The 25,064-nt window shown below is 41.3% G+C and overlaps 1 protein-coding gene across 5 annotated transcripts in view; it reads left to right on the top strand.

The window, feature by feature from the left end:
• ncanb (neurocan b) overlaps positions 1–25,064 on the top strand; it is a 179,860-nt gene that overhangs the window by 134,349 nt on the left and 20,447 nt on the right. For all 5 annotated transcript variants that reach the window (XM_042417391.1, XM_042417396.1, XM_042417393.1 and 2 more), the window contains one exon: positions 13,377–13,490. In XM_042417391.1, the coding sequence (XP_042273325.1) occupies positions 13,377–13,490 (114 nt within the window). The remainder of the gene's footprint in view (positions 1–13,376; positions 13,491–25,064) is intronic.

Below are 25,064 nucleotides of genomic sequence, written 5' to 3'. Positions count from 1 at the left end.
CTGGTACAGTGGATGAATATGCAAGCATGTGGCTGATACGTGTTTAACTCAGCGTGTGAGTGCACTTGTGTGTGTGTGTGTCGTGCTGGATAGACGGAGGCAATGACTCTGTATACACTGGGTGACAGCTGTAGGAGGAAGTGAAGCATATAAAGGCTGGCCACGTAGAAAGCGGGACAAATTGATTTCCCATGAAGACAGGGAACTGGATTTTACATAGGAGGGCCTTATCAGCATTCCAGAAACACTCACACGATGACACACAATTATAGACACACAAACACCTGCAGACTGGGACACAATCTTATATAATCAAGTATGAATATGAATCACATAGGCTACATTCATATGAGAGCACACACGGGGAAAAAAAACATATGAACACATGCAGTCCTTGACAAACTATATTCATTTGATAACCCGTAACCTTTTAATTACCTAAACTACAACTGAATGATTAATCGTTTTTATATCAAAATTGCAAATTGCAAAATCTGAAAAAGTGCAATTTTCAAATTTTAAAAGCTGCTTTTTAAATTCTAACTTTATAATACTATTTATGTTACATAGTTAACGTTGTCTTAACAACTAGCCATGACAGCTTGTTTCACCAGCTATCATTACATCTGTTGTTGATAAATTTACTCAGCTGAAGCTAATTAATTTTAATTTCTTTGAATTGGCAAAACAGTGAAAAAGAAATGTCTCCTGTTGCCTTGTTAATAATATTAGTATATAATAGTATTTTCCCTTTTTTTTTATAAAAGGCCAACAGATTGTGTTAGCTACCAAGCAGATAGCTTGGTAGCTAACAAGTGTAAATGTCAGAATCTACCAGTTAAACTTTTAATCGCATGTTAATACCGTTTAAGTTTACAACCTTAAAAGCTCTAAAACGAGACCTTAAAGATTCAGAGCTGTGAAGTAGCCAGTCCTGCCACTCATCCATCCATCTATCCATTTTCTTTACCACTTACCCTCTAGAGGGTCACAGGGGAGCTGGAGCCAATCTCCGCTGACACTGGGTGAGAGGCGGGGTACGCCTGTGATGTTAGGTAACGTTAGCTCAAGCAGCTACAGTGCAGAGCTGTTAAAACTACCGTAGGTGTCAAAACTTGCCAGCGGTTTGTCATTATTACAATAACTGGCCCAGTATACAGCTTTTAGCAATACATATGACACTTTTGAATGCCATTCTTATATATGGATATTATTAATTTTGACAAATAATAATAACCACCAATATTGTATCTTGTATCTTTATACATGTGAGCTAAATTAGTGATTTTTTTCTATAGAACACTGGACAAGAAACTGTCCAAAAAAGAAACCTGAGAGGATCTCGACAAAACAAGCAAAAACGCTTTTTTGTCAGATACTATTAATGTAGAAACAAGATAATTTTGTGATTTTGCTTTCTAACCTGCAAATACAGGCCTGTAGTTTAGTTTTTGGAAAATGATGGCTATCATAATATTGGTCAGAAAAATGAAATCTTCCTCAAATTGTTCAACCCTAACCTAAACATAATCCCAGTCATAATTTACTGACCATAAACCAAGTCCTAGACCTAAAATATCCCTTTTTAAGAACAGGGGAATGGTCATATGTTCTCATTTCTGCTGGACATTTCTCATCTTTCTATCCTTGTTGAGGGGTCATGGATCCTCACAGATGTATAAACACACACATACAGTACATACACGTATACAGACATGAACACACACTGGGGTGACCTAACCCAACAGTACAAAACGGATTTCTTTCTTATCTTCGTGGCCGCAGGCCAGAGATGTAGAAAAAATAGCAAGAGACAAGACCAAGACAGAGCAGAGAAGAGAAAGAGGGAGATGTCAGCAAGAAAGCGTGAAAGAGAAGGAGACAGAGCAAAGATGATTGAGAGGATAAAGTCCTTGACTGGGTGTGAGTGTGACTTACTGTCAAACAAAAAAATTAGCTGAAAAATAGTAAACAACTCCTTCTTAAGATTTACCGGAGATTGGTTTGGTTCACGAGCTTTTTCTATAACAGAAATAGATTTAAAGATTCAACATAAGAGCTTTCTCCACTCAGAAACACATCCTTATATAATTTCACTGTCAATGAGTAATTGATTCTGACAGGACGAAGGAAAAAATAGATAATTTCATTCTACTATTTCCTCTTTAAGTATGTCAGAAATAGCGACAGGAGGCAGAGAATAGCCTGTCATTCACCCCTCTGGGGAACTGCTCTACTTTAAGAGTAGAGTTTTTGTATTTTTTAAGTGTGCACGCTCACACAAGTGAGGAGTAGGAGAGAAGGAAGCAAGCAAGGAGGGAAGGGAAGAGTTTAGGGAGGATGGAGGGATGAAAGGGAGGTATAGAGAAAACAGGAGGAAGCAAGAAAGAGGGGAGGGTGGAAAAAGAAGAAAGACAGATGGAAGATGGAGCGCTGTGGAGAACTGAGGGAGAGAAGGAAGGAGGGAACAGCAGGTGGAGGGACGGAAAACGACAGCATAAGCGATCTATTTTAATAGTTAGACGCGTAGCTCTTTCAAACTGATGTGAGGTGTGTTAACGATCACACCCCGGGTGTCTCGGGCAGATAAAGTTGTCAAGGAACGGGCCAAACCCCACACAGCCCAGAGGGACGCTGCCGCTGCTAACACCGGAAGCCCTAAAGGGACACCTGTAAACCCTCCTGACTCAAAGGAAATTAGCCTGGTAAGACCCACAGGGCGAAGGAGGATAAACTTGCCATTTAGAGATCTCCAGAGGGAGCGAGAGAAAATAGAAGGTGAAAGAGGAAGGAGGAAGTGACAAATGAAAAAGAGGTATGCAAGGGAAGTAAATGCAGGGAAGATGCTGTAGGAGAGAAATGAAGAGAAAAAATGGAAAGAAAAGAAAGGATTTTTTTTGTTTTTAAAGGTTGCACCTACAACATATATATATGATGCTGCTTTGGGTCTATTCTGCATTCCCTTTCATTTTAAAGTCCTCCACTTCTTTTCTTTCTCCATCTGTGAGCAGACAGAAATAGAGAGAGAGGCTTTATGATACTGATGGCACTTGTGGCAGCTTGCTTGGCTTCTTCTGTCCCTGGCTGCTTTTTCCTGGCCACTGGCCCCCTCCCACACAAAATATAAACAGACACTGAAGATGGAGCCAGTAAGTAGACACACACACATACACACACACATAGCGTCACTGCGTAGAGTCAGGCTGTCAGAACTGAAGGCTAGCAAAGCGATGTGAGATGTTGTGACACTTTACCTCATTACATTTTCCCAGGCTGTTATGAATGTTGCAGCAGTGCTGTCAACCAAAGAGAAGACCTGTCTGGAACATACTGTGGGCACACGCATCTATACACTCACACACACGCACACACGGCCTTGACACATGCACGTTAACATTGCACCACATGAATTAAGATGAATACTTTACTGCTTTTATATTTCATGTCGTGGTGTGATTTTTTTTGGAAATGTCTACAAGGCAGGTTTTAGGCTCACTTTGCTCGCTTCCCCTTGACGCACAAGAAAATCTGGTAAACTCTGACAATTTGGATCATTTCCTGCATGCGTGCGGCTCTCAGTACATCGTCTGAGCTCCAAGATGTAATTGCTTCTGGGGCTAGCGGTGAGGTAACATATCCCTGTTCATCCTAACATCTTAGCCAAGTAAAACGGATGAGGCGTTTTTGTCTGTTTTCACCAGAAACCCAGCGATGAAGAACTTTTCTCCAGAAGCTGGGTTCTCTGATAGGTTGATCAGCATTGCACTGAAGTCTCTGGAGAGCAGCACAGAGCCGTCGGCTGTACCAAAGCTGCTGTGTTGTCTGTCTGTTTCCTCGTCTCCCTGCTGATCCTGATCCCTTTGTAATCCACCTGCACCCAAACACAGCTGAAAGCCCGAGACTCTACAGTATACTGCTAGTACAGACACACACACACACAGAGACACACAACTCGCGTGTCCATTCAGACAAACACACACTCACAGGTGCCACCAGATAAATAGGTACAGTACATACACAGATACTTGTATGTATTGCACATTAGATCAAACAGACATAATTATACTTGTAAACATTTAAAAAGTTATTTCACATTTATGTAATTAATTAATCATTCTCTACATTATTGTCCATTCTGTCTCATGTTTGACTCAAATTTTGTTCAAATAAATATACAATTTTTTTTGCTGTGAACAATACTTTATCAAACATCACTGTCACAGATGACCCACATTTGACCCACTCACACAGAAGCAGACTGTCACAGTCAGTCCCTGGTTGTCAGTGTTCACACAGACTTTGTAACGATATATCAGCTCATTAAAAGCTGTCAATGCAATGTATCGAGATTCAACATGATGTTGAAGTTATCTGTTGTAATTTTGTAGGGTTTCTTTTCTTTACACAGCCTCTTTATGAAAAGTGAATTAAACTCGGGTTCTGAAATCATGTTCAAGTATGTTTGAAACTGTGACGAGCACGAGGGAACGTAGCCCTCCCACTGGGATGTAATAACCCTGACTTAATTCTATACTAACACATGCAGTAATCCTGTGCTTTTTATGAAACATATGTTCCCCCTCTTTCTTACCTTTGTAGGTTTGCCTACCCTTTGTCTTAAAACAATACTCACATGACTATATTGTATATCTAGAAGTGGAAAATCAGCGTCAACTAGACTAGCTTTAGATTCTTGAGACATTTCACCTCCCATATAAAAGGCCTCATACTGGCTCATACTGGCTGTGAAGAGATCTTTTCCTAATGTGATTCCAGTGTAAGAAATGCAGGACAAAATCCACAGTTCTCATTGTGTGAAAATGTATTGTGAAGCTAATATAAGGCTTCAGCAGTCTGAGTCAGACAAATCTACTGGGTATATTCCTAAGTTACAGTCTTTTAGTAACATTAAGAGAGGATTTTGTACTATGTTTTATCCATTTGATACTTGATTTGACTAACTCACACTGCTGACGCCTCCTGTCAGCTTCAGCTAAACTTTCTAATGTATTTTTGGACTGGAGCCACCAGTTTTTTCAGCAATCACCGGTTTTGCCATGTGAATATTTTTTTAAGACAGACTCCAAAAAATGTTCACCTATCCTTTAAGGGCACACAATATTGTGGGTTTACAATCTAACAAGCCTAAAATGAACACCTTAAACCTTTTTCTCATCTCTGCTGGGCTGCTCAAACACCTGAAACGTCTTATTTGAGGTAGCAGAGCAGATTCATCTTGTTGCAGGGTAGAAATCCTGTTACACACAGAGAACTCCTGTGTTATTATTCAGATGCTACAAGATGTCTGGTGATACCAATGTGATCTGACAGTCCCTGCTTCAATCATGTCTGTACATGTATTTTAATGGATTCACAGGCTGTATCTCTCTTTCTTGTGAATGTAGGGACAAACTCATGAAGGAGGACATCATAATAAGTCTGAATTCAGGGGACACAGCCGTATTATTACAATTTTTTAAACTACACTTTGAGTTATTGTTGCCAAAAATGACCAAAATGTGTGGATGCAGAAAGATGCTCCTGCCCCTAAAGAGTTAAAGTGGGAAGCAAGAGCATTTATGTAAAGCATCTATGAGTACGCTGAAAAGCACTCCGTAAGTAAAATGTGTTATTATTATTATATTATTTTCTCTTTGAAGCAGGCAACACACACACAGGCATTCACACAGATACTAAAACACACATACATTAAGTTTATGCTTGCAGCTGTGGATATCCACTAAACACACTGGGATGCGGTGTGCTATCACACACACACGAGAATACAAACATTCAATAAGTGTGGTTTAGAAACTCTTTCTCTCCTGTGCTGTTGACACGTACTCACAGTCCCCATAAGTATGGAAAAAAAATCATTTTATGCTAATTCTCATTAATGCTGTCATACACACGCAGCACACACCAACATTAGAGTTATTGACACAGCACAACATGGTCCATTGAGTGGGCACGCTGTTTGGACGAGCGGCGGTTCAATAGAAAGGTATCCATCTTTGTAGAAGGGCATGGAAATGTCAATGCCCCTCAGCTAGCTAAAGGAAGTCAATCATCCAGGATCCCCCACAATGAAAGATGACAAACACAAAGAGCCTTTCAGCAAAAACCTTTGTGTGACAAACATTTCCATTTCAAAGCCTCCATTTTACAAGATGTGATGTCAATTTATTTTTACATAATGTCGGCTGTGATTTGGAGGCAATTAGGAGAATGTAAAAAGGATGACCATATCTGTCACTGCTGTTGGTTGATAAGGCGGCAGATTGGCACCCGGGGTCTTCGTTAGCGTGTGTGTTTCGGTACGGATGTGTGTCTAAGAGAGTGAAAAGTGATTAGGAGTGTGTTAGCATGTGCTCGCGTAAATGTGTGTTTTCTTCCCTGTAGCTTCCTCTGGTGCTTTAATATTGTCCCTTCACGCCCTCCATAGAACCCTGTCAGATGTGAAGTCTCCGGGTGACATTTACTGGTTCAAAGGTTCTCTGCGTAATTGATCAGAGTGCTGTTTGATCTGTTCGGCTGGCATTTAGTCCACAGAGAAAAATGTGCTTTTCCGGCTCTGTTAGGACAAACTGGCTGGCTTTCAAATGCCCGTGCCTGCCACCAGCACGAGTTTGGCGTGGATGGATGACATACAACATGTAATGAGATGTCCTTTGCTCACCCTGTGCTTGCATAATAAATCAACGCAATTATGGTGCAGACATGCACACAAACACACCATATTGTAAATGTGTGCACAATGAGCAGACATTTACAATCATTTCTTTCTCAAGGAGTCCTTCATTCTTCCTGAACTTCCCAGTTTTCCTTATTAATGTCTTTCTTTCTCACCATAGCCCTTTTTTTGTCCTTTAAACTTTTTTCATTGCTGCCATCTTCTCCATCTTTTCACTTAATGAAGCACTTTTTGTAGGGTTATTCGCAATTTGCCAAAGCAATTATGCCTGAGACAGAAACACTCCCTCAGAAGTTTCCCTCAAATGTTAAATAGCTCTAAAAAAAGAAGAAGAAGAAAAAAATAAAAGTCAGATGCAGTACTGAATTTCATTGCTCCCAGCGCTCTTTAAAACAGTCATTAGGTTGACAGACAAATGGCTGCAGTCTTGACCCTCTCAATAGATGTTTGTAGTAGTTTTGGCATTTGAATGGGCAGCCGGCAACTTTACTCTATTTCCACTGCACTCAAGCTACACAGAACACACCTAAACACAGGAAGAGCAGTCACTAAAAATCACATTCAGAATGAACCTCTTTAAGACTCACACAGAGGAAATTGTAGCTATTTTTGTGTCAAAGCTAACAAATGCCAAGTAAAAAATATCTTGAATGCTTCTCGTCTGACATTTCCTTTCATTTTGATGTTGTGGGTGAATATTTATGAGTGTTTGGAGTAAAGAATAAGACGTTTGCAAAACAACTCGCTGGTTCGCGATCAAAAAGATGACCAAAGGATGTTAGATGGTATTCAGTTCATTTTAATAAGGAGGAGGAAGGCAGACTGAATACAGACGTTTCTGCCTGTGGCTTTCATCAGGGAACTAAAAAAGTCTTTCTCTCTGCCACTAAATAACATGAGTAACATCATGTGATCACTCCTGGCATCCCTACTATGACCTCTGACCTCATTTCAATGACTGAGTATCATGCTATAATATTCACAATATAAAATGGCCTTGATTTCATTTGAAAAGAGCTATTCAAACACTCAAACTCGTGTTTCGTTACCCTGCAAAAGGTGTCAACAAAGGAGCTATTAGCTTAAAAACTCTAAATATGATATCCATCACTTTTAGATAATGTTTTTTTAATATGTCAGTGTCCTAAATACCTAAATAGCCTGAAATAAGCCTAGAAATAAAGGACACGAATCAACAGTTTGGCTGCTAGTTTGTACCTTGGAGGAGAAATGAAAGACAAAGTTCAACATTACACACGGTTGCATGTGCTTCCTCTGTCTCTCTCCTAATCCCTCTGTGTGGAGATTTTTACCTGTGTCTTTACAAACTTTTGCTTTTTCTTTGCAAGAATCATGTGTCACACATGTCAGAGATCTTTTAAACTGTCAGTTGTAGAATTTATAATCTGCATATGTCTGAATTTATTAATCTTTACTTATTGTCATTCACGTAAAGAACTTTTGATTCGATCTGTTTTTAGGATTAAACAAAATCTCATCACACCTCACGTTCTTCGACTGACGCCTCAAAAGGAAAAATCTGCGCTGTAAGAAATTACCAGCAGCTTAAAATCCATCAAGCGAAGCTTTTATGTTGTCATTTGTGTCTAATGTGGGCTTTTAATTAAGCCATAGACCTCTCAGGATACTCTAATACTCACTTAGAGGCCTGATATGTGATTCAAGCCGAGTTTCTTCTATCCAGAGATGAAGAAACCTTTTAAATGCTATGAAAAATCAGCCATTACTTGTCCAGATCATGCCTTATTATTTGAGCACAGGATGTTCTCCTCCTCCACGAGAAAAATAGACTATCTAATGTGTACTGTAATTTGTACTGTGTGTTAGTTAGTGTTCTGTTGAGTCGACAGAGCTCGTCCTTTTCAACAAGCTGTTCCTATTTAATAATACAGAAAAAAGCTACAGTATGGAACATTCCCTCTCATGTAAATATGCCGTACCTTTTATCACACAGTTACCAGCCAATCAAATAATATGCCATGGAACCATTTTAATACATGCCAGTCCTTGGCTGAAATATCAATTCCTCTCTCCAAGCCCTCAGTTGGACTCTCTCTATCTGCTGGCTAAACCCACAAGGATTCATAGCCATGAAATTGCTGATTGCGGTTGAGGCCTCATTTATAAAAACGTGGGAAGAGCTGTTTACTTTTTATATGGCCTCAACACCCGCAAACGCGCCGGCTGGGGCGAGAATTGAAAGCATAAATCTCACAGCGGTAAAGCAGGAAAAAGACCCTTGAGAGGTGGCAAAGTCACAGTGACAAGACAAGAGTGTTGAGGGGAGGACAGGAGGGTGATAGAGTTGATCTCGGGATGGACGAAACTCTGGTCGAGTACACAGGTAATAGGAATTTAATCTGATCTATTGAACTGACAAATAATCCCAAAAGGGAAATGGGTAAAGGCTGACCCAAGGCCGTCTCCCACCCGATTTCTGTTTGCTCTCTGTCTCTTTCTTTCTCTCTGTCTTTATCTCTTTCTTCGTCCCCTTTTCAATTATTCATACCCTGGTTTCGACACATGCCTGCAGTAAGTCTCCAGATATTCTGTCAACTGACACCACCCCCGTTTTGTCTGGCTGTTCTCTGACTATCCTCCCCCATATACTTCTCCCTCTGTTTCCCCCCCCCCATCATCCGTCCTCAAACTCACCAGCTATCCTCACAGAGAGGCGGGGATAAGCAAAAAGAACAGGATCCATATTTATCCCGCAATCAAACATTCCAACCCAAACTGTATGTTTTTAAATCAGTGGTGAACCATGTTTAAACCTCAATTTCATATTTGTATCCTCTCTACCATTATCACCTTTTTCTGCCTCTCCTGTCAGATTCAAATTAATAATCCTGGCTCAAAGAAAAGCCGGTCGCATCGCTAGTGTGTTAGCTGCACCCAGCAATTACCACAGTGGCTGGCACTTTATCCCTCCATCCGTTTCTCTGCCAGCAGATAAGTGGAGCACTGCTCTCCTCGACTCCCTGGAGACTATACCAGTGCCCAAGCCTGATATTGTTGTACTGGGGAATGAGCCAGAGAGTGATGGACGCATACACACATACAAATGCACAAATACAAATACACACATGCACGCACACTGCCACCTGCTTCAGTTGGACGGTTTTCTCATTAAGCCAGTTGGGCAGAGTGGACTTTGAGTGGACAGGCCTGCTGCGCGCTGGCTCTCTGTTTGAAGGACACTGGTGGATACTGAGGAACGATGTGTTTACCTCGGCCATATGGGATTTCTGATTTCATTTAAGGAGAAGAGTGAGCTAGTACTCAAAGGTTATTATATAAATTCATGCAATTTAGCACAAAAATGTTTATTCTTGAGGTTGGAAATGGTAGTTTGGGTCAGCTGTGGCTCAGGAGGTAGAGCAGGTCGTCCACTAATTGGAAGATCAGAGGTTCAATCTCTGGCTCCTCCAGTCCGCATGTCGAAGTGTCCTTGGGCAAGACACTGAACTCCAAATTGCTCCCGAAGGCTGCGCCAGTGGTGTGTGAATGTGTGTGCGAATGATTAGACTCCTGATGAGCAGGCACCTTGCATGGCAGCCTCTGCCATCAGCGTATGAATGTGTGTGTGAATGGGTGAATGTGGCATGTAGGGTAAAAGTGCTTTAAGTGGTCGGAAGACTAGAAAGTTATATATAGATGCAGTCCATTTACCATTCCATTTAGTTTCTTGAAGGATAGGTTCACAGTTTTTCAAGTTAGTCTTAAAACATTAGTCAGGTGTCCATATGAACATTGAAACAGATTTTTCTTCCTCCTGTTTATACCTGTCAAAGATCCTTCCTAATGCACTTTCATTGTAACTGACCTCGTTTTGTGCAAAACTGTATTCAAAAGTTTATTTGAAGATAATACCAGGCTTCAGCAGTCTGAGTTTGTCAAATTAATATCCTCCAAAGTTACTCTTTTTAGAACAAAATCCCTTCTTTTTTTCCTGCTGAGCTGCGTTGGAAAGATAGTAACAAAAAGAGGGAATTTTATACTAAAAAGACTAACTTCGGAAGATATCCATTTAATTTAACTACCTCAGCTTCAGATAAACTTTTAAATACAATTTAGTACAAACAAAGACTGTAGATTTTGTCCCCCATCACTTACATTAAAAGCACATTAGGAAGGGATCTTTTAATGGGTAATATGAGCAGGAAGAATTATCACAGCTGTAATGACATCTCAGTGACAACTGATCAAACACCACCCGCTGATGAAGACGCTGTTGAAAGTTACAGAAAAAGCTAATAGTTGGACCTTGTATTCAGATTGTCCCAGATGTGTGTTTTTTTAGGCCAATACCAATATTGATATTTGAGAGTTTTAAAAATCTGATAATGATATATTAGCCAGTACGACCTCCCTAAATTTAGTTGTGAAAGAACTTGCTCATGTTTCTGTTTGGATACAATTTTCCTGAAGCATAACATTGTTTCACTATAAGAATTGGTTTGGTCAATATTTATAGTACTGACCAGCCTTTTGAACCTGCCTTTGTGCTTGAATTTCTCCAGACATCCATGAACATGACGAGCTGAAGGTCAGTCTACACCAGCCACCAATGTCTGCAGTGCCACTATGTTGGCTCTCATGATGATAATGTCTACCAGCCTACTGTGGCTCATCTAATAGCTAATGTCCAGAGCTGTACTTTATTGACCGCTGCGCTCCTAAAATCTAAGAGGTTCTTTGACTCTTTGCCCCAGTGCTACAGTGCTTAATGAGGCCAGATGCCGGCTCACATTAGGCTTTTTTTAAAAACAGCTGTACTGGCAACCTGCTCATCTGTTGGTTCACAGTGTAGAAGAAGGGATATGTTCTGTGTCTATCATCCATCATGCAGTGTTATTTCAATTACTGGAGTACCACAGAGGTTCATTCACGGACCTGTTTTTCATGTACTCAAATTTAATATGCCACTTTTTTTTTGGGTCACATTATTCTGTTCAGTCAGGCTGTATTGGTTGTCTTCACTGAAAATAGGGCAATTCAGAAATTATACAGTGTCAAATGTTCTGTGCAAAATGTTACTTGAATTTATGTTTGTTTGTTTTTTAAATACATAGAAGTAGAGAAGCTCTGTATTTTCACAACGCAGAGAAAAATATTTATGCTTTTATGTCATCATACCTTTGCTCCTGCAGTATAATTTTCTCTGACAAGTTTCTGTGACTTGACGCCAGAAGCTTAAATGGCTGGTACAAAACACCTGATGCAGTTCATTGTTATTAATCAGTGTTTCCTTTTCAGTCAGTTTAACCAAGTCTATAAACACCCGTTTGCATTCCAAAAATATTACTGGCTTCATTCTAGCGGCCTGTATCTGAGCTCTTCTAAAGCTTAAAACCGACTAAGCTTTTGCTATTGCTACCACTAAAATTTTGGCCTTCAGACTTAAAACCTATTATCATTTCCTGTGGCGATGTGGGATGTGTTTGCTCTCTTGCTATCCCTTGTTTGTATTTTGTTCTCTTCTTATATTGTCATTTTTCCACCTCATCACAAGACAGACAGACAGAGACACTCATACATGGATATACGGCCATACACTAAACGACTACAAATGACATCTCTGGCTGGGTCTCTACCTCCTGCATCAAATTCAGCCTTTGATATCAGTCAGCTCAAAGTGGGGCACCAGCAATGAAGCTGTCACGCTGTTTCATCCAAACACTGTCTGCCTGCAAAGCCCCTGTAATCCAACCCTGAAACTTGCCAACTTTCCAGACTCACAGCATCATATCGCCTCTGCTCTGTCTTCCTCCCCCCCACCATTGTTTTCAGCGCCTCTCCTTCATATTTTCTCGCATATTTCTAGAGCATCTCACTATCCCCTCATCTTTCTTCACTCTCCGGACCCTCTCCTGCCTTGCCTCTCTATAACTCCCTCCACTCCTCTCTAGTGACCTCTTGCCAAGGCCCCCAGGGAGTTGTTGTGATGGCAGAGGATTGTGGGATACGAGTTGCAGTTTTAATGATTTTGCCCCCAGGCCTAGATCAGCAAGAGCAATACAGTTACTATTTTTCAACTGAATGAGAACTCTCACCCCTGCATCACCTCTATGAAATGTATATGCGTGCATTTGCATGTGAGTGTGCACATTGTGCGCAAACATTTAGACTTGATTTTGGCATTACATCTAAGGGATGGTGTCAGACTGTGATGGTGATCGTTTTGGTCACTACTGCTCATATTAAAATGGATTTATGTACAGTTTTTGTAGCTACTAGCATTTATGTGAGGGCGATGTTGATGCTGATGCTGAATCTCTCTCTTTCTTTCTCTCTCTCTTTACCTTACGCCCCACTTCATACTCTCCCTCACTCTTGCGGCTCAGTTTTGACAGCAGAACTGCAGCACGTCCTGCAAACACATTGCAATTAGCATCATGCGCTTCAGTGCATCCCGAACCCCGCTCACTGATGAAGTTCAATCAATTCGCTTTAATTATAACTTTTTCAGAAACACCTCTAATCTCTCCAAAAGTTTGATCTCTCTGAGGTTTGTTCAGTAATGAGCTGTGGCAGGTAGTTTAAAAAGTAGCCATACGGAAAGTGCTGAGAGTGTTATGTGTGTGTTTGTACTTAACCTGGCTCACCCTCTCTCTCTCTCTCTCTCTCTCTCCCCCCCCCCCCCCTTCTCTGCCTCCAGACATTGATGACTGCCAGTCTAATCCATGCCAGAATGGAGGAACCTGCATCGACGAGATCAACTCCTTTGTGTGTCTTTGTCTCCCCAGCTACGGCGGAGCCACTTGTGAGAAAGGTAACAATGTGCACGAAAACATTTCATTTTACTCATTAGTTCAGTTCACAAAGGGATGTGTGATGGGTGATAACAGAGAGGAGAATGAGGAGGACATTTTTGAGAGTTGTATGAGGAGCAAAAGATAAACAAGGACAACAAGGCAGCAAAGGAAGAAAAGGATGAGACAAAGAAGGTGGAGAGCAGTATCAAGATGAAGAGGGAGAACTGGAAGAGAGGAGTGTAAACAGAATAAGATGAGGCTAGAGGAGCAGGATGTGGAAACAGAGGTGGAGAGCGAAGGAGATGGAGAGACAGAAAGCTAATGAGGATGTGTAAATGAAGATGGAGGAGGCGGTGGAGAAGGAAGGATGAGGATGTGTAGACAAAGAGGTGGAGGAGGGAGGGAGCGGAGAGGGAGAGGGGAGCCCCGTGGAATAATGTATCGGGTTTGTACAGAACACCTGCGTCCAGCTGGTTTTCGTCTCTCATTACGGGAATTCCCTTGAGAGGGTGGGGGCCGTGAAGAAGGCTGTTCACAAAATGCATGTTACATGAAAACATGGCTGACATGTCAGTGCAAAACACTGAGGAATACCTACAGCTGTTGTAAACATTCAGGTTGATTGTTTTTTTTGTTTTTCAATCAGTTTTAAGGGAAACCTGGTTGGTGTAACACAGTATTTTCACCCAGACTTTATGTCCCCATAAAGGGGGCTGTGAGGAGATGTCGGTCACTGCAGTTTAAAGAAAACAAGGTCTTATAACATTGGCAGTGGAAAAATGAGGGAAAATGTCAAATGAGCTGCTAATTATTCTCCAGAGTCACTCTCAAAAACAGTATATGGTTTAACTAAAAACTACTTTTGTATTTGTGTGATTTTTTTTTTTTAATTATCAAAACGAACACCCAATTTTTTTATTTTGATCAAAACCCCAAATAAAGAGTCTGTTGTGTACATTAAAGGCACGGGGAAATAGTGTGAATTAAGAGTTTCCTTTCTTACTAACAACGCAACGACTGAATTATGCAAATAGCACAATTAAATTTCAAAGGAGGAAAGCAAAGATTGTTGGAGGGACAGAGAGGATGTGAGATTGTATGGAAGGAGACATTTTAGTGAACTGGAGGAGATGAGCGAGCGATCAGGGGAGGGGAGGAGGGGAGGATAGAAATCTGCACTGAATTACACAAATCCATAAAGTCAAGTCTCCCGGTCCAGCTCGACCTTCGACCTCAACCCTCAGAAGAGCTGTGACTTTTACTTTTTTTCTATCTGTCTTGCTTCCAGTGTCTCTCTGCCTGCTTTTTACTTCTCTGGTCTGGTCGGATCTGGGACTTTGAGGACAGAGTAATCAATAGAGAGTGAAGGCGAAGTGTAAAGCAGGAAATTTGAAATGCTGCAGACACTACACTAGTTTTGGCAGGCTCTGGGGAAAAAATGGTTGCAGAACAAAAAAAAAAAAAAAGCCGCAAATTATCTTTGCTCTTCTCCTTGTTGGCTGAACTACAGTAGTTTGGCACACCAGCACACATATTTCTACTTGAGTTGCTTTGTGGAAAAGCTGCTCCTTTCCTCATCCGGTTCATTGCCTTTGTAACATCTGTTGCTTAACCGTCAAACCCTGTGGTTCCCAGCCTGGGAGTCTGGACGCCACCAAGGATCTTGAGATCAATCTGAAGGGTCACATGATGATCAACTGGAGAGTAAAGAGGGGAAAGTGCGTGTGTCTGGAAATATGTTTATTTTCTCAGACTTTTCTATAATCTTTGTCTTTTCTTGCCTTTCGTGTGTAATTTTGGAACTTTGTTACGACTAAAAGGCAGGATATCTCTTCAGATTTGATTCTTTTTATAAAAATGTCTCTTCCAAGTCCACCAACTTTAGGGAAGTGCAAGACTAAACTGCTGGAGTGCAATACTAGTCATATTTTCAGACTCTCTTTAACTATTACAGATGGCTAACAAATTAAAGGCAAAACCTGAGTAAACGAGTGGAGAAACTTAACGAATGCAGATGCTTCTACACAGGTGCACTTCATGGTACAATTAAGCAATTAACATCCAATCATGCTCTGTGGCATGTATAAAAATGCTGAGCAGGCCCAGTTGATTCTGACTGATGTGTTAGACAGCGCTCTCCACCATCATCATTAAAACACCAAAGGAGGGAATATCTTTTAGAAGAATGGTCTTCATCCCTCCAGTAGAGTTCAGAGACTTGCCAAGGCGCATTGAAGCTGTTCTGGTGTCATATGGTGGCCCAACACCTTACTAAGACACTTTATGTTGGTTTTTCCTTTAATTTGTCCCCTGTCTTCAGCTTCCCTTTCTGCTCCTTCACCACAGCAGTCTCTACTTTGGTAACTGCTTTTTGTGATTTCCCTGTGGTTATGGTTACCTTATTAATATTCATGCACTTCCTGTGGTGCAGATCATAAACAAACAAACACAGTGAGTATATTTTAATTTTTATGTGACACTGTTTTAAACTTCGCTTCAACTTCAGGCAGGTTAGATCTCATAATGTACAGATTCTTCAAATCAGGGCAAGAAATTGAACTATAATATTGATCAGTCTTTAATATGTAGAGTTTATGTAACAGACTCTAAGCTCTGATTTTAGCAGTCTTCAGTATTCCATGTGCAAGGTAGCAGTCTTTTCTCTCTCCTCTTTCACAAACACGCACACATCACCACACTGTGCCTGTGGTTTGACATGCACTGGAGCCCTGTGTACGTTTCCTCTCCTGCTGAGCTCCTGCCTTCATGGCTGATTGGGAGCAGCAGGTCTGATTGTGTAAATCTAAAGTCTCTGTTTTCCTGTCGCTTTTATCTCTCACTGCTCCGCGTTTGCTCAAATATAGGATTCAGCTGTGAAAAGTACAATTCGCAACAGGCGTCGCTCTGCCATTTCAGTGTGATCTCAGTTTGATATCCAGAGGGAGGTCTGAACCGCGACATGAACAGTGGAAATGAACTCATTCGTTCCGCCGAGGTTTCTATCCATTTAAATGTCATCCAATTGGTCCCTGTCTCGCTAAAGTGGTCCAGTTCTCTCTGTCTCATTTGCTGTGTGTACTTCAGTGTGTGTGTGTGTGTTTGTGCATGTTCAGGTGTATGCGTTGTTAGCTAACAGCCTCGGATGGTGGGTAGATCCATTCTGCTGCTGGCTCCTTCTGGCCTGTTACCATGGTGATCACATCTGAGAGTCAATAATAGTAAGTTGACAGGGCTGAAGTCCTCCATTCAATGTACTGAGAGAGAGGAAGAAATGGCTTGTTATTCTGCAATTTCTACAATTATGTTCGACATTTTTGGCTCTCAAAGTTTTTGTTTTTGTTGTTATTTGCAGAGTTCATTTATAGCTGTCTTTGTCTGGAACACACTTTGAAACTCTACAGCTTAAGAGATTGATTATGTTTTTTTTGTAATTTTGATAATCAACGCTACAGTTACAGACATGCAAAAGTATTGAATCCATCCTGCAGTTATGTTTTTTAATCAGTTATCTTTAATGAATGGATGTTTGTTGAAAAGAATACGCAGTTATGATTATAGCAACAAAGACATCAGTCAGTTGTTTCTCTCTCTCATCCCGGCACTGAAGCTGATTGTTGAGTCTGTCCTGCTTATTTTTTTTTTTTTGGCTTACTGCTTAATCAGTGGAGAAAGAAACCAAATCTTCCTCAGCCTGACTGGTGAGAAAAGTGATGCAGAAGCCATTAGCTGGTTTCTTCTCATCTGCTTCTTTCCTCCCTTCCGTCTTTGTGTCCGTCGTTCACTCTGTAATTCCTTTCCCTTCAGTCTTTCTAGGGAGGAAAACGCCACGACATGTACGTGTGAGAGTATGGATTTGTTGCTTTGCTATTCTGCTACTGTAGACACCTCTGTTTCATGTCGGCTTTTTTTCTTTTCTCTCCCCACCTTTTCTGCTGTCACTCTTGCACTTCTTGCATCTTTTTGTGCCTCTCATCCCTGATGCACCGCAGGAGGCTTTGTCACGCTCTCTGAGTGTGTGTGTGTGTGCGTGCGTGCATGCGTTTGTGTGTGTGTCACTGTGTGAGTGCATCTGTGTCAGTGTGTCTCTAAGGGCCACATCTGCCTTTTCCAAGTGAGTGTGTGTGTGTGTGTGTGTGTGTGTGTGTGTGTGTGTGGATGTTTGTGCGATGCTTTTCTTAGAGCTGTGAAGTCATAGATCTTTCAGCTCAGATCTTTCACATAAGCATAGACGCACACATACACATAGGTTTCTACTTGTGAGGACCCTCATTGACATAATGCATTAGTTCCTAAATATAGCAATCACAGTTACTCTACATAAAGTGCCTAACACTAACTCTTATCTGAACCTTCACCCTAGAACAAAGTCTTAACCCTAAAACAGCCCTTTGAGGAAGTGTACACCTGCCAAAAACTTTACAAAAATGTCTTCACTCTCAAGCTCTGAAGCTCAGATTTGTCCTCTCAAAGATAGCAGTACAAAAGCACACACAAACACACCTTACACTTCCACATTTCCTCTGTTTCTTTCCCTCTTTGCTGGCACACAAACACACAAACAAACAAAATTCCATCTACCTACCCTTATACTCTTCCAAAATCAGAGATTTTTTTTCCTCTCTATTTATTCAGCAGCAGCTTAGCTGGCAATCGAACACTTAACACTCCAAACAGTGAAATTACAATGAGGTGTACCGTGGCCCTGAGAGTTCAACACACTGCAACTTAAGAAAACACATGCAAATAGAGAAAACATTTTCATCAATTTGACAACACATGCACAGCGTTTAGAAAATGCACCGCAAATTCAGACAACACAACAGAAGTGTTTCCAGAGGATACATAAAAGTGATGAGCACGTATGGACATGCTTGTTGTTGCCACAGTTTGTGACTCATGACGTTACTGAAGTCGGCCATCTGTCAGTGGTGTAGGAAAATGAGCTAAAATGTAACTGTTTTTGGTTTATTTTAACATTGGGATCACATGTCCATGACCTGTTCATCACTTTTATGTGTCCTCTGGAAACACTTCTGTTGTGTTGTCTGTATTTGCAGCACGTTTTCTAAATGCTGCACATGTGTTATCAAATTGATGAAGATGTTTTATTCATTTGCTTGTGTTTTCTCTATTTACGTGTGTCCTAAATTTCAGTGCGTTAAGCTCTCAGGGCCACGGTGGAGGTGTAATAATTCGTAGTTACAAATAAAACAATAATCCAGTCCACGTTATCATTCTTCCTCTCGCTGTCTCCCTTTTTATGTTTCCTAACAGAATGAATAATCTACAAATTGAAAACAAAAAGCCAGTGTTAAAAGGGATTGCAGCTAATTAATCCCAAAGTGGCTGCTGCTTGGTTATCTGTGAGCAATGTGTTTGCTGCCGCCCTAAACTCACAGAGAGGCTGTTCCTCGCCCTGCTTCCATACGTTAAATTATAAATATTTATTCCGCTATTTTTTTTTGTAACTTTTGTTTTTTGGAGAGAAGAGCTACAACCCCAGTAGGCTGCACAGCTGTTGTCTTGTGCAGCATGCAAAGGCTAACACACAGGCGAGCATATTGATGAGTTTACCCCAGAAGTAATGTATGTTGGTGAGGTTTGCAGCCAACAGAAACTGCAGTAAGACCATTAAACACCCTAGCTATCTATTGAAACCAGTATAAATCCAGTACGTTAAATTGTTCAAGGCATTCTACCAGAAACCACTAACATTTTCATACACACACACACACAATACAAATGTTCCATTTGACAGGAAAACAAAAACTAGACAGCGTTACAGGGAAGCTAAAGCAAAGTAGAGCACAACTTTCCCCCCAAAGAGGACGCTGGGTGTATCTGGGGCAGACAGATACGAAGAGTTTGAGAACGTCGGCGCCAACAGCAACACCAGTGCTGCAGATTGGAAACAGGCAGCAAACGATGTAGTGTAGCCTGCACACTGAGACTAATGAGGAGGAGAGCAGACTGAGCTGACTAACAGCGGTGAGAAGTACTTCAGAAAAAGCACCAGATGCAGTCCTTCAGTCACTCTGACACAGCACGCTTTTTTATCACCATCTCACTCACACTCACTCCTTTTCATATTCTTCCTTTTCTTTCACGCATATATGCTTTCATGCTTACAGTGAAGGCACTTTACTTGTAATTCAGAGTCAATAGGAGTAAATATTGAACGATGTTTGCACATTACAGAAATTGTGGGCGTATTGAGTATCCTCTGGTTTTAGCAGCCCTTTTAAAACAACCCATCACAAAGAGTTTCAGTACGTTCATATTAGACGATTCTGCTTCACACAATTTACATCCAAGCCAATGATCAGTGCCAGTGAATTACATTAGTGGCTTAATCCTACCCACCTTAAGCACATTGCAGTTGCCGTGCTCTAATGGCATAGAAAGCATTGAACATGCTCCAGGTTTTTCTGGAACACTGTAATATTGCCATTCTTGTCTGGTAATTGGGTCAGGTTTTAATTGAACAGTTTTGCACCAAAATTCAGACAAAAAGGGACTCGAATATAACAACAGCACAAAAAGCGGTCAGATATTTAAAGGTAGGATGTCCTGTCAGACAAGATTTAGAATCATCATTTAGGTAAACAGGTAACTGTATTTTTTGAATGGAGATAAATACCCTATTTACACCTGGTATTAACCTACAATCTATATCCGGATAACTTATCTGGATAAGGAAGAAGACATGTTAATGCAAGTAGTAAATGCACTCAGAACGCATTGGGATCAGAATGGGGTCAGATCAGCCAGACCGCGTTTGGAGGTAGTCAGGATCATTGGATCTGAGCCAGGTGTCGATGCAATCTGTACAGCATGACCACATTCATGAGGAAAAAAATCCACACAGTAAGTTGAAAGGTCACTTAGATCCGCTTCTTCCAGCTAGCTTTAGCATGCCCCCTAAAATCTTTAAGTAGTAGTTGTGGCTTTCCTCACAAAAAACGAATGACATCCATCCACAGCATTGCTTCCCATGACCTGGGACATGCCATGTTTGTTGACAAGTCTGCTAGCTCCACCTGATCACAGCGCGGGCACAACTGAGAAAACGAGAATGCATTTTAGTACCAAGTATAACCACAAAGACCCACTGATTGGATATCATTATCTAGATACAGATCACATGTTAAATGTTGGTGTAAATGGAGCCATAATGTAGTAGCCTGAACAATCTTACAATATTTATTTAAAACAGTTTCTACTGATCCTGGTTCAGACCAGATTTTGACCCTCACAGGTGTCATGTTATTTTTCCCTCGTCATGGCGTTGCTTCTTGGCTCTATTCTTACACTCCCTTTTGACAATAATATATGTCACTCTGAGCTTATCTCATCTCTACACTCTTGTTAAGCTACACTGAGCACTTTGGCTGAACTTGTCGTGCACAAGTTACAGTTTGATGCTACATTCAGTAGTTCTTTGTTTACTTTTTATCGTTCTTGGAGTGGGTGGTTTTGTGACTCAGCATGGTTTTTCAGAGTTGACAGAAAGGCTGAGAAGGATGACGAGTTCGCCAACTTTGCTGTTTTCAACAGGGCATATCGAGGGACGGCAACAATGCCTCTCCGCTCTGTCCCTGGCTATTCTGCTGCTGTCTAAAGTAGAGACTCAGCAGAAAGCTTCACTCAAAATTAATTTTTGTGCATCCTCCGGGTCTTTAGATGCGATTAATGCTAATGATGATTCATGTGGCCTAATAACATGTCAAGAGGGGTACGTTGCAAAATTTAGAAGAGAGCCTGTTGGTTTATCTCCCCCACAGCACTCTCCTGAAGAAAGAAACACATATTGACAGAAACGCAGGTGTACAAACACATTCATTATACTGTACAGCAGGAGGCATTCCTGCACACTCGTAAAACACACTTACAGGCAGGTACACGTATAAAATATCCCTCAAGTTTTGCATAAGCATGGCAGAGGCTATTCAAATAGAATAACAGCAAGGCATCTCTCTCCCTCCATATGCTTTTGTGCTCAACACTTGCCAGCTCTTTCTCCAAACAGGAAAACTGGAGAGATGAGGGGGTAATTTATTCTCATTCAGGGTGCTTAATTAGAGAGTGTTCCTGAAGCAACTGTCATTCTCTTCCCCTGACTAGAAGGAGGTTCAGGCAGAAGAGAAAGAAACAATGAAGAAAGGAGGAAAAAAAAGGAGGCACCAGAGCAGGTGTTACAATAGATGAAAAGAGGAAAAGAGATGGAGGGAGAGAAAAGAGTCGGTGTTCCTCTGTTGTGCATTCATGAACGTTTCTGATGGAGAGGTGTGAAACAGCACGTTGATCTGTGCTAGAGTTTTCCTTTTCCTTTCCTCTTTTGGTTATTCATTTCATTTTTGTGGTGATTCATTTCTAGCACAGGAGCTTTTCCAGCAATCTTTTCAGGAACTGAGGAATTTGAATTTCTACCAGAAACCTTGTTCCAGTTTCCACCAAACTGCCTGTTTCCGGGGTACTACTTTCCAAAGGCTCAGGAACTTCTGTATCTAGGTAGAGTTATGATTAGGGGTGTGTGATACGACGATATTAGATCGTGAACGATTGAAATATCTCTACGATCTGCCTTTACAGAGACATGATCAGTATCATGCTACAGTGCACTCTGTATCAGTTCAGTTCTGTGACGGAGCGCAGTCTGCCAGCAGGAGGCTTACAGGTAACAGAACCAACATGGCGAGTGCCTCGTACCACATCTCCAATCTGCTGGTGAAATCTACAGCATTTTTAATGTCCTGCCATGAAGCTCACCTGTTAAACTGACAGCTGGGCTGCAGGTAAATGTCACCATTTAGCGGTTAGCTTGTCTGCTAACTGGCAACACTAACTTCTGTCATGCCGCAAGCTAACATGATGTCCGCTCTGGTGTACTGTGTTGGTACCTTTTTTTAATGGTGCACATCCTGCTAGTTATCTGAAACAACACACTAATGCTTCTACACAACAACAACAACTGTTTTTCAGCTGTGAAATTAGTTTGGTTGTACTGTTAGTTTGGTTTCTCACTGCAATATCAATTTAAACAAGGCCAAATAGACTGTCACTACTTTTTAATGCAGCTTTGCACAACTGTTCTTATTTATTTATGGAACTGTTTGTGTTTTAATGTAATTTTATGTCTTTATGTGATCCTGCCTGAAAAAAATCTTATATGATCTTTTTGCCAAATCACCCACCCCTAATTATGACACACAAGTGTACTGAATTCAGTCAGACAATATTGTCAATATTAGGACAAGATAACTACTGTGGTCTAGAAAAAAGCACAGAGAAAGTTTTCAACAGACAATTAACATTTTTTCATAATTGTTTAAATGGGATTATTAATAATAAAGCTACAATATGCAAGTTCTGGAAATCCAGCTCTCCCTGCTCTCTTGTGCACCTTTACCTGCATCCTCGTCTCATGAGCTCTTTGATTGCAGGTATCGGGATCTTGCTAGCCTGTGAGTAAGCCATAGCAATGTCTTCCATTAGCTAATGCTAGCTTGGAGCCTCCGTACAAAAGGAGTAGTAGGCCAGAAGTGTATTCACATATTGATTGACAGCCATGAGCTCCCACCCCTGACTTTGGCCTCCTCTGTTAGACGGGCGAGGCTCGCTAAAAAACTGTTCAATGAGCCTGAATCACAGATGTCACAGACATATTTAAATTCTTTATCGACCAACATATACACCAATACAGCCCCGCTGATTTATCACACAGACTCTAGAGGAAATACAAACACAAATATGTTAAATGGATTTTTATTCCTGCAGCTCCTTAGTTCCTGTGATTGTTTGGTCAAAAAGGACCGTTGTTAACATATGATGTCCTTGAAAATACAGACAAATTGCCCACATTGCGTGAACTGTTTGAAGTTTTTACCCTTTTTCTTACTAACTACAAACTGTGAGCTGCTCTCTGCAGGCATGATGAAGGCACACCTGTAGTAGGTCATGTTTGTACCTTACATCAGATACACACTGATAGACCATTACCTGCCCACTCTTTCTAGAAAAATACAGCAGAGGACGCAGACATGCATGAATATATGTGACCACTGTGTGTGTCTTTGTGTGTGCCGTCATCACCTGACACTAATTACACATTTTAGTCCGCTCACACAAACTGAACACAGTGTGTGTACGCTGTGTGATTTCTGCCTGCAGTATTTACTGTAAAGGCCTGCGATGCCCTCACTCTCACCTCGGCGTCCTCCATCAGCATCAATCCTAAAAGACGTAGCTATGGGCTAATTATGCAGCATGAGCGTTCAGACCGGCATCAGTCATTCATGTTTTGCACTCTGTAGCTGTTTTACTGTAACATCCATTACTTCTAATTGTGAGAATCACACTGTTAGGCTGTTCCATTAATCAACACCACACTCGTACTAACCATTAATAATTCCACAGCCACGTTCTCACCTTTTGTCTCTGGCCATTAGCAGATTGTCCCTCATCTCCCTCTCTCTCTCTCTCTCTCTCTCTCTGTCTTTCTAGATGTCTCTCACCCCCCTCATGCTCTCTCGCTTACTTCTTCTCACTCTGGACCGCTGTCATCTGCCCTCTTGCAAATGGCACACTGAGCTGTCAGCCTTCAAAGAATCACACAGGGAGGAAGCAAAATGGCAGCACACACCCACACATGCACACACTCGCACATGCAAACACACACACACACACACACCGTTTCATCATCCAGGGGATCTAAAAAAGCCGAGCGGCAGAAATATCACTTGGTGATGTGGATAAACGACCCAATCAGTCAGCTGGAAGTGTATGGCCTTTTCTTTCCTAACTGCCGTTCACTAAAGTCTGTGGGAATATTAATCGCTGCAACGTACCCCCTACCTCTCCCACACTGACAGAGGGAAAACGGGGAAAAAGAAGACGACTTGAATAATGTCTAAATATTTGAAGAGGTTGATGTGATGTCGAGCTTTGAGCCTCGCTGTCAGCGAGTGGGAGAATAAATCAGCAGAGACTAGGCTGAAGATCTGAGGGGGAGAAAACATGCCTGTTTATTTTTGATCTCTCCTTTTCTTTCTCTCTCTCTCTCTGTCGCTCTGCTTCTCTGACTCTTTCACTCTCTTGTTCTATCTTTCCCTCCTCTGTCCTCCCACTCTATAATATATCTCACTGGGCTTGATGCGCTTAGTTTTTCTGTCCTTAGCTTTCTTGGACACAACATTTGGGTCATGTATGTACGCAATTCTCAAGTGGAAATCAAATCAAATCTGTGTGTTTGTAGTTGCTGTTTTAGGACAGTTGGTCAAGGCTTTAATGGAACTAGGACTAGCCTGATGCTCACAGTCTGTGCAGAGGGTGTGTGATTCAATGAAGGCATGTATGACTAATTTATAGTTGTGTGTATTTGTGTGTGTGTGTGTATTTTTTTCCTTTCTCTCTCTCTCGCTTTCTGTGACACCTACCCTGACTCTCCTGTCCCTGTTACTCTAGATAACAACCCATTTTCCACCTTCATGAGCCAAACTGGACCCTCTCCTAATGCTAATATGTACCAGCTGCTGTGTGGGCAAACACTTTGAGCAGGTAGCTTCCAGGTCTGATGACGGAGTGAAAGAGAA

This window comes from Thunnus maccoyii, chromosome 7 (genome assembly GCF_910596095.1).
Source record: "Thunnus maccoyii chromosome 7, fThuMac1.1, whole genome shotgun sequence".
In the NCBI taxonomy this organism is placed as follows: domain Eukaryota; kingdom Metazoa; phylum Chordata; class Actinopteri; order Scombriformes; family Scombridae; genus Thunnus; species Thunnus maccoyii.
This window is presented reverse-complemented; position numbering and strand designations above follow the sequence as displayed.